Source organism: Peromyscus eremicus, chromosome 15 (genome assembly GCF_949786415.1).
Source record: "Peromyscus eremicus chromosome 15, PerEre_H2_v1, whole genome shotgun sequence".
Lineage (NCBI taxonomy): Eukaryota > Metazoa > Chordata > Mammalia > Rodentia > Cricetidae > Peromyscus > Peromyscus eremicus.
In genome coordinates, this window is record NC_081431.1 from 5,663,092 (window position 1) to 5,676,627 (window position 13,536).

General features: G+C 49.6%; 1 protein-coding gene across 1 annotated transcript in view; it reads right to left on the reverse strand.

Moving 5' to 3' along the window:
- Positions 1-13,536, reverse strand: part of Ptpn14 (protein tyrosine phosphatase non-receptor type 14) — a 146,618-nt gene that overhangs the window by 13,171 nt on the left and 119,911 nt on the right. Inside the window, exons 13-16 of the mRNA XM_059280640.1 lie at positions 10,681-12,152; positions 6,572-6,715; positions 4,738-4,956; positions 1,033-1,161 (exon numbers count right to left, since the gene is read on the reverse strand). Coding sequence (XP_059136623.1) covers positions 1,033-1,161; positions 4,738-4,956; positions 6,572-6,715; positions 10,681-12,152 — 1,964 coding nt within the window. The remainder of the gene's footprint in view (positions 1-1,032; positions 1,162-4,737; positions 4,957-6,571; positions 6,716-10,680; positions 12,153-13,536) is intronic.

Sequence of the window (13,536 nt, forward strand, 5' to 3'; positions counted from 1 at the left end):
GTGAATGCACATGCAGGTCTTTCTGCTTCTGCGGCAGGCACTTTACCAGTGTGAGCCATCTCACTGGCCCTGGGATTTACTTTCCTAGTAGAAGGTCGGAAAGAGAGTGAGTGGAAGTATGCCTGACCTTCGAGAACGTGACGTGCCCTCACCAAATCTCCTCATAAACAGCTCTAGAAAGTAACCACCCAGCACAGCCATTGGTGGAGATGGTGGGGGTCAGCGCTTTGCTTTTGTGCCCCAGCTCTCTCTGCTCCTGGCCCTGAGTAACAGGCAGGAAAGGCGCCTCTAGTGGGGATCTTGGTAAAATGCACGAAGCATCCCTTAAATGAATTTGAAAATGTAGCTTGGAATCTCATGAGAGGATTAAAGGGGGTCGGGGCAACATGTTTGGAGAGTGTGACAGCGAGGAAATCCAGCACTCTCCTCAGAGTCAGCGCACCCTGAGCAGGCGGCGGCGGCGGTATCACATGGGGGAGGTGCCTGCCCGTGTGTGCAGCACAGGCCCAGCTCCTCAGCTACAACAGAGAACCTGTGTTTGCCTTGGCAAAGGAAGAGAAGGAATTTTCTTTTCCTGCTCCCCGAAGAATAAAGCCCTTTCCTACATCAGAGGCTCTGGTCTCCTTCAGCTGATAAGCACCATGGCACGCAGGGCTGGCAGCGCCGGGGTTGGGAGGCCCCGTGTGTTTACCCAGCACAGCCTGAACTGTTCTGTGGGGTACACACCGCCCGCTGGATGAACTCAAGTTTGGTCCTTTTGATTCTGTGTTTGGTTTTCACGGTTCTGAAGTATGTCACCACGGAGGGAGTTAGGAGCCAAAGGAAAAGGAGAGGAGAGAAGAGTCCACTGCAAACCCTCTCTGGGGAAGGAAGAGGACACAGAACAAGGAGAGAGGGCACACAGACGCAAAGTGATGTGCAGAAACACAGAGCTGCAGCACGGAGCAGGCCAAGCCCAAGTCATGGGTACCAGGCCCACCTTCTGGACACCCCTTCCCCAGGACAAGGGCGTTAGGTAAGCCACTCACTTACCTCCTCTGCGGTGACCATGGCGATCACGTTCACCCCCTGCTCCCACACCATCTGCCAGAAGTCATGGCAGGTATGTGGCAAGGGTCCCTGAGTGGCGATGTAGTGCCATTCTGCCCCGCCAACCACCACCTGCAAGGAAAGCATCAGTCAGTGAGCCAGGCTGGTGGAACCACACTCGATTCTAATTCTTTTGGACCAAGTGGATTGGTACAATGATAAAAACCCAGAAGCTGTAAACAACAGATGACACACTTTTGCATCAAAATACTTTTTGCTAAAGCAAACCTATCAAGTCATACTTCCCTGATCTTTTATTGCATGAAACACACAATATATGCAAACTAGGACAGACTGAAAATAAACACATGGGCTGAGGAGACGGCTCAGAGGGAAAAATGCCTTCTGCACAAGCGTTAAGACACGAGTTTGATCCCCAGTACTCACACATAAGCGAGGTGTGACAGTGGGTGTGATCTCCCAGGGCTGGGGAGGTTAAAGAGGAAAAGGCCCTGGAGCTCACTGGCCAAACTTGCTAACACAGGGGGTCCAGGCTCAGCCAAAGACCTGACTCCAAAAAAAAAATAATATGGAGGGGTTGGGTGAGATGGCTCAGTGGTAAGTTCACTCTGATGACCTAAATTTGATCCCCGAGGATCCACGTCATGGAATGAGAGAAGCAACTCCAGCTAGTTGTCCTCTGACCTACACACACACACACACACACACACACACACACACACACACACACACACAGAAACATGGGCACACAAAATAAAATGTAATAATGAAGTTAAGAGTGACACAGAAGATAAATGACTCTTCCCTTTGGCCTTCATTTGTGCATACATGGGAGAGTGTACACACACATGTGCACATACATATATACCACATATAAAAAGTATACATATGCAGTCACATAAATGTATAGGTACACACCTAAACATAAATTAACAAAATTTATGTTACAGAAACACTTATGCTTAGTGTGCCCAATGTATTCTTAAAGATTTCATGCTTTAGTCTGTATTTTATTAAAGTATATGCATGATTATAACCATTAAATTAGTTTCACAACCACCAAAGGGCTGTGATTCTGAAAAATCTGAAGAACAGGGTTCTATGGTAGACTTTTAATAAAAGCATAATCTACCATGCAAAATACATTCCATTGGCAAAAACAGACTCAGAGAACTGAAGGCCACACTCTCAAGGTGGAATGGTGACCTCCACATGAACACTTTCTGTCTGGCTCTTCCTTACCTGTACCTTGGCATGACAAAGATAAGCCCCTTTACATACCTATGCAAGGCAGACCTCCAGAGCTTCCAGAAACAATGGAGGCATCACTGTTTGAGACTTTCCTCCTCATGTTTGTTTTTTTTTCATTTTACATACCAACCCCAGTGCCCCCTCCCTCCCCTTTTCCCACTCCCCATCTCCCTCCCATCCCACCACCCCCCATCCACTTCTCAGGGGGGGTAAGGCCTCCCTTGGGGAGTCAACGAAGTCTGGCATATCAAGTTAAGAAAGGGCCTAGCCCCTCCCCGCTGCATCAAGGCTGAGCAAGGTATCCCACCATAGGGAACGGGCTCCAAAAAGCCAGTTCATGTACCTGGGAAAAGTCCTGGTCCCACTGCCAGGGGCCCTACAAACAGATCAAGCCACACAACTGTCACCCACATTCAGAGGGCCTAGTTTGGTCCCATGCAGGTTCCCCAGCTGTCAGTCCAGAGTCCATGAGCTCCCATTAGCTCAGGTCAGCTATCTCTATGGTTTTCACCATCATGATCTTGACCCCCCCACTCCTCATTTATTTTATGAAACCACATACTAACTTGATTCTGACAAAAATAGCATCAGCTATTGTCTTATTATGCAAGACATGTTCATGTCAAGGTTGGCAAGAAAACCCACTTTCCACATACTGGTGGGAGAAAATATCCACAGACTATCACTAGGATGGGGGAGGGGGCATCTGTGGAACTGGGATGTTAAACACTATCCTTCCTGGCACCCAACACATAGGAACCATAAATACCCGCAGAGAATGCTGCTTCTTCCAAGTATTGACAGTTTAAAAACTGCACTGAAACCATCAGTTGGTGCTGGAGAGGGAGACCCACAGATGTGACTCCACCTCTGGAGGAACTCCATCGCCTCCTGTGTTAACGGCTGCTTGGAACCCAGGGGAGAAAACAGTGGCGAAACACAGAGCTCGATTCCAGAAGCCAAGGGCAAGTTGCTGCAAGCTCTCTGGGCCTGTGAAATGCTCCCACGTCTACCCTGGTTCCATAAGATGAAATGTGGGCCTTGGAGAACGCCGCAGAAGGGAAGGCATCTCGGGTAACAGTGCCCAAAGGGTACTATTTATGTGAGGTGACAGCTGTTTCCAAAGAGCAGATGGAAAATGGGGAAGAGACTGGGCCAAGGGAAGAGGCCAAGAGAATATCCTTCTGTACGGAATTCAGAGGCACTTCATTGGGAAGCAGCTGCTTCGTCCTCAGCTTTGAGTGTGTTACTCTGCTTATTATTTCATAATCTAAGACCATCATTGGTTTACTTGAGAGTTCCCTGGCATTCATTATTTTATTGGTTTTGTTCTTGTTCTCAAAAATAGCACAAAAAAGTCTGTATGTTATAAAAGCCTGTATGTTATAAATGCATATACATAGGGCTATCTGTGTCCTATGCATAAAAACACTATACCCAACCATGGCATACTTTTCATGTCCCATAGGAAAACTGGCTATGAGTGATACACAAACCAGATGCCTAACTACATCTTGGGGGTTAGGGGGAGGTCAGAGGAACCTTCTAGCAATTCCACCAGAGTTGAAAAGTCCAAGGAAATTAAGAGTTCAAAGCCACTAATCACACAGATTACTCAGGTGAACTGTGTTGCTTAAAAATGTCCTATACTCACTGGTTAAGCAAGACCCTTCAAAACACTCTCTCACTTCAGAGTTCGGAGCTATGTTCTAAAGACGTACATCCAGTTATTAGGAAAACTGGGGAGAGGGAGCTGCTTCAGAAATCGTTCACTCTAGGTACCCATGTGTCTACAGCTCTGATTTCTAACTGGGGTCTAGCAAACTATGACATACTGAGGCATGAGGTATTTGAGATATTAACAGAAATCCCACACACTGTGGGCTAGAGAGATGGCTGAGGATTAAGAACACTTGTTGCTCTTACAGAAGACCCGAGTTCAGTTCCCAGCACCCACATGACGGTTCACAACTTCTTGTAACACCAGTTCCAAAGGATCTGATGCTCACTTCCTACCTCTTCAGCCACCAGGCATGCGCATGGTGCACATACATGCATGCAGGCAAATATATCCATAAAATAAAAACAAATAAATAAATAAAAAAAAAGGACCTCACACCCTCACACTCCCATTCACTGGCTGAGGATCTGCTGAGATCAGTCGTGGTTTGTGTACAAATCATTCCACTGTCACAAAGAGCACCGAAAACTAGGGTCTGACTCTAAAACAAATTTTCTGTGGTATTATAAAGAAGAAACAGTAGTTTGTGCTGCTATTGGACAGTGACAATAAGAGGTCCAACGTCCGTCACCTGTGAGTCACAAACCAACAGGACAATCCCACTTGCCATGGCTTAGGGAGGGCCAGTGCATATCTACCGTTAACGACTGTAGCCTGTGCGAGTCTGCTGCTGGGTGCCTCTGACACCCCCTCACCTTGATGTGGGAGGCGTTGATGTAGCCTGTGTTGTTCTCCTTGGTGGGGATGAGCTCCACCCGATTCTCCTCGTAAGGGACGACTTCTCGAATCCGGCTCCGCTCAGCGTTTTCCGGCAGAGTGGCGGTACTGAAGATGCCGTTGGCCTTTTTGTGTGGGATCTGCTCATACTCTGTGAACACCATTCCCTCTTCCAGCTTCTTCTTCAGGGCTCTGAGCTGCAAGGGAAGCAGGGTGTCAGCTCTTCCAATTCCAACAGAGAAACCAGGCTCGCAGCACTCCCAGTTAGGGGGTCTCGAGATGGAGAATTGGCGGGTACTTAGTTACTGCCTCACTATTACCCAGACTGCTAGTCTCTGCTCTGATGACCATTTCCCTTCTCAGCTTTACACTGCAATCTTCCAAGACTGGCTTAAGTTGACATTCAAACTCCGTGGTCCTATTACTTGTGCTGCCTACGACCTTTGCTGATAAGGACAGTGTCAATCTTAACTATCCAAACACCCGTTGCCCTCACGGCAGGTTTTACTGAATGAACCAGTACACAGTTGTAGAGCACTAAGGATTAACCCACACCACACAACTCACCTTTTTCCTCCCTTGGCCAGACTACTAATTTCAATTACATGGTATTAATTGGGGAAATGTCCCTTCTGACCCAAAAAAACATTCTGAAACCAAGCATCTGCTGACAGAAATCTAACAACCTAACATGCTATTCAGTGAACTTAGGAAACCAGTTTCCAGACCTTCTGGTAGCAAGCCTGACTGCTTCGGGGCCCCTTTCCCACCTGAGCAACACAGAATCAATACCTAACCAAAGAACTATAGGTCACATCACCTTCTAGCCCTCAAAGAAAACCACAGGAACCCTAAAACCTTGAATAATTGTTTCCTAAAAAAAAATCAGTCATTTACAAAAATCACTGAGCGTGACAGTTGGGAAAATTAACTTTCTCATCTCACAAAAAGAGCTTTCCACACTTACAGAAGCATAATGGTTTCATTCCAGAAAAATTAAAATTTTTATTACTTCCCCCACCACCCCTCAGCATGTTTCAAGTCAGTGCATCTTTGGATTCAATTGTGTGAGGACAGCAAGTAGGTCAATCACATCAGAATGCAAATTTGCCTTTTTCCTTAGTGTTAAGATCATATAAAAATGCATAAAGAACTGATCACTATATTTCCCACTTATGATTAAAAAGAACTAAGTAGCCGGGTAGTGGTGGTGCACACCTTTAATCCCAGCACTCACGAGGCAGAGGCAGGCGGATCTCTGTGAGATCCACGCCAACCTGGTCTACAGAGCGAGATCCAGGACAGGCACCAAAAACTACAAAGAGAAACCCTATCTCGAAAAACCAAAAAAAAAAAAAAGAACTAAGTGAGTAGGCCAAGGTCACACAGCATGTTGGAGGTTGATCTTTTGTTTTTATCATAAATTCTGGAGAGGGGAGCAAGTTGTGTGGTGGTCAGAGCACACCTTGAGGAAGTCAGTTCTCTCTTTGCCCAATGTGAGTCCCAAGGATTGAACTCAGGTCATCAATCTTGGCAACAAGCTCCTATAGCCACTGAGTCATCTCACTAGCCCTGGAGCTGGACTTTTTAATAAAGCCTCAATACACTAACTTGATAAGTGTGGAGACCAGAATGAAGAAACAGGAGATGCTGGGAAGGGTTGGCTTTATCACAGCACACTTGGACCAAGTCTCCCTCCATTTGAAAGAATTAACCCACGAGGCAAACATCACTGACAGGTCTGGGCAAAGAGGGACTTCTGGAATCTGGAGGCACAGAGGAGGAGTCACGCCCGACAAGCCCAGCACTCACCCGCTCGTCTATGGGAACTCGGGTGGCATCATGTCGGCTGTCCTCCCGCCCCGAGACGCGGGCCACCGAGAGCCCGTTCAACGCTGCCAGCATCAGCGGCCTCTTCTGTGGGTCCAGGCCTGCCATCTTCTGCTTCTCTAGATTCTTCCGGCAAGAAAAGACACGTTCTCATTGTGTATAATTCCAGGGGAAGGCTGGAATGTGTTTTAATCTCCCCAAATCTGTAACTCCCCAGCCAAGGAATGCAGACATTCACCATTAGCAGGGCAAATTCAAACACAGACTTCCCATTATTCCCACTGTGCCCAGGGAAGCCGGTTCTTTCAGGACCCTAGGGCCTTTATTCTTAATTAACTCATACGTTAGAAAGGTAAAGACAGACTGCCTAGCAAATATACCTTGCCACGGGATTTGGAAGAGAACAAAAAAGGGGTTCGTACAGTACACTTTAGAAAAATATGGGCTGAAGAAAGAAAACAGAGGACCCCATGGGCTGAGTCCATCACAAGGACGGGTCGTTTGCACTGACGACTGGTGTAAACCTGCCAGCTCCAGTCCTGATCAATAGACCCATACACACCAGCAAAAGAAGAAAATCGGGTTGAGTCTTACACTTACTCCATGTCCCTGAGACACCTGCTTTGCCAGCCCCAGAACAGGGTCTGCCGTACTTAACAAAGTCACCACCACGCCAACCTAGCCACAGACGATGAACCACCAGGCCTTCGCCCTTCACACTCCATCCAGGAAAGGGCAGTGACTACTGTCCATTACTGGAGCGGCTTGACAGGAGTGTAGACTGGCCAATCCTAGCTCCCCCCTCATCTCTGGGCTGAACCTGGTGTAGTCAGGATGGATGTTGGGACCACTGTTGGGTCTCAGTCCTTGGCATCAGTCGGGGGTATGGAAATCCTCCCTGTTTACTGCTGGCAGCCTACCATGCACACCTCTTGAAAATCGTTTTTGTCTTAGACATTTGGGGAAGAGTGTGAAAGGGAACATCATGATGCAAACAAGCAATGACAGTTTGACATGTCCGCGACTGCTACGGACGCAGTGGTAGCCTGGTTTCTCCTAGGACTTGTTTTCCTATTGTATTGTTTGTTCATTTACTCCTGGGGGAGGTATCTTGGTGGAGCCATGCTGAGGGATGTCTTTCTGTATGCTGTGACTATGCGTTGCTCCCATTGGCTATAAATAAAGCTGTTTTAACCAACGGCAAGGAAGCTTAGAGCCAGGTGGGAAATCAAAGACAGAGAGAGGAGAAGAAACGCAGAGGCTGAAGAGATGCCAGCCCATCACCTAAAGAGCACCATGCCAGCAGACTGGTAATGCCATGGCGGCCACGCGGCAATACATAGATTAATAGAAATGGGTTAATTTAATATGAGAGAGCTAGCTTGCAAGAAGCCTGCCATAGGCTGTACAATTGGTAATTAATATTAAGCCTCTGAATGATTATTTTATAAGTGGCTGAGGGACCGCGGAGCTGGGCGGGACCGGAGGAACGTGGGACCGCGGGGCAGGGTGGGGCCTGAGAAAACTTATGGCTACAGAGCCATGTTGTTGGAAAAGTGGCACTGAATAAGTTGGGGGTGGGGTGGCAGGGACATGGGCGTCATCGTCACCACACTGTTACCTACAATGGGCAAGAAGCCTTTGTGAGGGATTGCTACCAACAGGGCAACTACTCTGGTGACAGGCTGACTCACGGACAAGCAAGGGTTTATCAGACAGGAGGGCGAGCCGTGACATGTAATGGACGGCTGAAGAGTGACTGTAGGACTACAGAACAGCCTTGGTGTCTGTCTCCATACCGAGCAGCCCTCTGGGATGAGTTTGGATTTATTTGCATATTAGTTCAGTGAAAGACAATTCTCTCCTATCCCCCGTTTTCACTGAATTGTGAAGCGCTTCAAAGGTTTTGTTTGGGTTTGATTTTTGAGACAGGGTCTCATGATGGAGCCCTGGGTGTTCGGTGTTCCTCAAACCTGCAAGCAATCCTCTGCCTCCAGAGTTCAGGGACTGTTATTCTTGGGAAAGGCTCACTATCTACCCGGAGAGAGCTGGATACAGTGATAACTGAACCAGGCTTCTTAGGTGCAAGTCTCATTCATCCCATTAGCTTTTCAGCAGGGACCATCAATGAATCAATCAATCGAACTAGAAGGTCTGAACCGGCTTTCTTTGCTCTCTGAACATGACTCCAGGCTCAGGGCTAGAGGGTGTGAAGTATCTTCAAGGTGGTAGCAGAAGTGAAGGATGGGCCCTAAGGGCAGCAGGCTGAGAGCCATTCATCACAGGAAAAGCGATTGAGAACAGGGAGTTCACTGTACCCAACCCTCACACTCCACACAGGCTGAGGTTTCTCTCTGTTCTTAGTGACAGGGGCTGGTATGGCTGCAGTAGCCTTCTTCCCTACCCTCCACACACAGAGGAGTGGGGAAGCCGTGTGGCTGCCGCCTAGGCCAGTGAGTACAAATACAGACAACGACAAAGACTCCTCTTGAGTGCTGGAGCCACTGGCACAGGTGGCCTTCTTGCTTGACCTCCTAGTCCTTCTCTGAGGTTGGGACACTGACCAAGGGTAGCAGCCTGTGAACTCCTAGCTGTATGAGGCTGTGTGAGGGGGTCTAACAGGGACGGGAATGTAGATGTGGGCGGTCATGTTCCCGAGCTAAAAGCTAACTGGTAAACCTGCCAGGCGGTATGATCCACCATCCTGGAATGAAACAGAACTGGAGGAGGGGACAGCAGAAAACACCCCCCTCTTCACTGTTCACACGATGCTTCCAAGTAGGGGACCTAGTGCAGGGGACCAGCACCAGGGCTATGGCTGCAGGCTATTTGTTTAATCCGGACAAGAGAGCATGAGTATGGCCAAGACGAGATTACAAGACCATGTGGACATCATTAAGTCTCACCAACTTGGCAGAGCCAGCCTCGAAGCTCAATGCTTACGGTGATGGATTCCTGAAGCCAAAGCAGCTTTTAAAAGGCCGGGAGCCAAGAAGTGTTGAAACATCACTTTATACCAATGAACTACTTTTTTCCAAGCTGGGAAAGCTGTCTCTTCATGGTACCCACCCCCGCATTTCACTCCATCTCCAGCCAAAGGGGTGTGTGTGTGTGTGTGTGTGTGTGTGTGTGTGTGTGTGTGTGTGTGTGTGTTTACCCCCAGAGGCACAGGTACAAACTTCACAATTTCCCTCTCCATCTGCAAAGCAAGAAGCATGAAGTCCATCCGCGCTGACTCCTGTCACCACCCTACGGACCACCAGAACCTTGGGGCTGAACTGCCTTCAGCCTGTTCTAAAGTAACAAGGTTGGATCCGACCTCTGAACCCAGCAGCGTGGCTCCTGTAAAGCTTTGGCCTTCACTTCCTCTGTCTGGATTGATTCCCAAGGATGAGTTAGTTCGGAAGATTCCGGAATGAGCCTAATGACCTCCAACAAAGCAAACTACCTGACAGCAGAGCCCTGAGGAGTGGAAGAGAAGTCAATTGGCTCAATTAGTTACATAATTGAACGACTTTTTAAGGAGGCCAGGCTTTCCAGGGAAAGCAGTGATGGAGGATTTCTCTTTTCCAGCAGCAACTACAACCCAACAATGTTCTCATTGTAAGAGGTGTTTATTTTCTTGTTTATACACATCTACCACCACGTGGCCTTGCCCCGACCACAGAACTAGCTTTCTAGGCTGTGCACATCCCAGTGAAGAGTTATTTGTAACAGCAACACTGCAGCGTATCTTCGAATGTGTGTGCACGCATGTACAACATGTGTGCACGCATGTGTGCGTTTCTCATAGAGTGAATCTGATGGGGACTGGGGTTCACTGGGAAACTCCTCAGGGACTTACCTGGGCTCAGCGGTAAACTGCTCAGGGACATGCCCAATCACTACAGTGTTCTTGTACTGAGTACACCAGCCACAAGGGATGGAAGGTGTTCCTTGACAAAGCAAACCCGACATCTGCTGACATCCACACTCTCGGCTGAAATGCCCACAGCTCTTCAAAGCCCAGCGCGTCCCCTGAAGCCTCCCTCCTCCAGGGCTCCAGCTCCAGGGCTCCCTACCATCAATGAACTAGGAGCTGGGACACTCACCCTAGTCATCATCTCTCTCTCTATAATGCTGTCCTCCAGGGAGAACATCTCTGACACGGGCCTCTCCTTCACGGGTTCCTTCTTGACCCTCTCCTTCACGCTGGTGAGGTCAGGCTCAGAGATGGAGGGACCCAGTGAGGCCCCATTGACGGCCAGCTGCTCGGCCCTGGAGACACTGAGGGCCTTGGATGGCCCGTGTCTCAGCACTCTGGCTCTGGCCATGGCAGGAAGAAGGGTCCCCTGTTCCTGCCTCAGTGCCCCGTTACTGACACTTTTTCTTGGCCCTGGGTACTCAGGCGGGGGCCTGTTGGGAATTCGAGCCAGGGCAGCCTGCAGCTGGGCACTGTATTCCACCTTCTCCCGAAGCGTGGGGATCTGAGGCACCGCCTCGGGGGCCTCCTCCTCTTCCTCACTCTCACTGCTGTGGATTAGCATGGTAGCATCTGAGAAGGTCTTCTTATGGTGATACTGGGGAAGCCCATGCACTTCATGGCCACCTGCCTCCTCGGAAGGGCCCTGCTCCCGGAGTGTGTTACGACGAGCCATGGGGATATTGAGTGACTTCAGGGTCATGGCCTCCATGCCTCGAACCATACTGTTCATCACCTCCAGGCTGTGGCGCTTATTCACCGTGCCATGGTGCTTGGTGGCTGTAAGGGGTTCGCTCACCTCCTGCAGAGACTGATGGACCACAGGAGAGCTGTCCTCCTGGAAGGTCTTGACAGAGAGCTGGACCTTCCGCGTTACCAGATCAGGGCTGCTGCCACTGACATACTTGTGGCGGTGGCTGGCGAGGTCTGGGGTGCTGGTGGCAGGCCGAGGCCGAGGGTAAGGGGGTGGTGGCCTGCAGAGATAGTTCTTGAGCATGGGGGCTGTGCTGTAGCTTTGTGTTCCTTGAAGCTGCATGTTGGCCAGTTCTGGAGTGCTCACTGTGTGCGAGATGGAGCTGGCCCCTGGCTTGCAAGGCCCTGCACTATTCTTGGGGTTCCTCTGGTCAGATGGACTAACAAGTTTGTGACCATAGCCCCCCTGGAGCGCATATGGGACTGTGTAGGGGTGCCTCTCCCGCATTTCCGGCTGGCTGTACACCAGTTCCTCAGGCTGGTTGTAGGCGTGGGTGTTGATAATGTTGAGGTTACGGAGAGACCGGCTCTGGCTGTCTGCATGTATCAGTCCCCTCTTCATCTGCCTCATGACTGTCTCGTAATCAGGGGTTGGCCTGTAAGACGGCACGATGATGGTGCTGTGACGGTGACTGGGGATGTAGTCAGCCCTCATGATGTCACTTCCGGGGATGCTGAGGTTGGAGGACACTGGAGAAGCCTGGATGAAGCTTTGGGAGCAGTTGAGGGAGTTGACACTATGGACACTACACACGCTGCCGTTGGTGACTGTACCATTTAAGTAATTTAAGTCCAGGCTGTTGTGAGAATTGCAATACAAGGTTTCTTCGTTCCCAGGGAAAATGCTGTCTGCAAAAAGTCAAACAGAGGACCATGAACCATCACGCCACACTGTTTCCACAGAGCTCATCCCTATGTCCCTGGAGTGACTGACTGAAATAGGTCATCAAAAGCAAATTCCCCAACCCTCACCCGCATATGACACAAAGAACTGTTATCTCGGATGAAGTGGCCATGTACAGAATGTGTTGGAGCACACTGCAAAGAAAGTGTACGGCGTGGGCATCGCGTAGGCAGTCTCAAATTTGCTATAATTAGATTCAGACAATGAGCTACTTGTTGGGTAGACATGGCCTCTTATGCACAGCTTAGGGGCAGAACCGGATATTTGGGCCAGGAAGTCAAGCGTTTTAATGGAGTAATAGACTTGACACTGCCCCACCCACAGAACGACTCTGACTACATCAGGAAAGGGCTCTTAACCTAAGGGACTGCCGAGCATTCAGAGAGAAGCAAGACCGGCAGCGTCGGCGGCGCGGCCAGCATGGCCGTGGTTTCTGAAAGCAGCCAGTGGACGGCAAAGTCAGCATCAGGAGTCTTTGAGGTGTCCCTGAAACTGCCCTCTAGCTCCACCACCAAGCTTAATTCCAGGAAAAAGTAACAAAGGCTGCAGGAACCTAAAGGGCTACAGCGGTTGTTTTCACATGTATTTGCGGTGTGCATGGGTGGGGGGCGTGTGCATGCATTTGTATGCAGGAGCAATGCTTCATGCTGGGAATCAGCCTTGGTCACTCGTCTGTTTGATTCATTCAGGTGAGGTTCTCAGTTAAACTCTCAGCTTCTGATACACCTGGTCTCACCAGCCAGCTTGTGCAGGGAATCCCACCTCTGCCTTCTGAGGCTGGAATTTCAGGTGGGTCGCCACCCTCACCCCCATTTGTGTTGAGTTCTGGGGAGCCACATTCTGGCCCTCGCTCTTGCACAGTATGTGATTTAACTCCTGTGCTGGCAAGTTTTTATGCCAACTTTATATATGGGAAAGAAGAAATTGTAATCAAGAAAACGCCTCCACATGATTGGCAATTCTGTAGGGGCATTTTCTTGAGTAATGGTTGGTGTGGGAGGGCCCAGCACACTGTGCATGTTGCCACCCTGGGCAAGTGGTCTTTGGTGGTATAAGAAAGCAGGCTGAGCCGGGCGGTGGTGGCGCACACCTCTAATCCCAGCACTGGGGAGGCAGAGGCAGGCGGATCTCTGTGAGTTCGAGGCCAGCCTGGGCTACAGAGTGAGTTCCAGGACAGGGACCAAAGCTACACAGAGAAACCCTGTCTCGAAGAAAAAAAGAAAGAAAGCAGGCTGAGCAAGCCATGAGAAACAAGGCAGTGAGCAGTGCTCCTCCACGGCCTTCTGCATCAATCCTGCCGGACTTCCCGCAGTGATGGAATGTGACCTG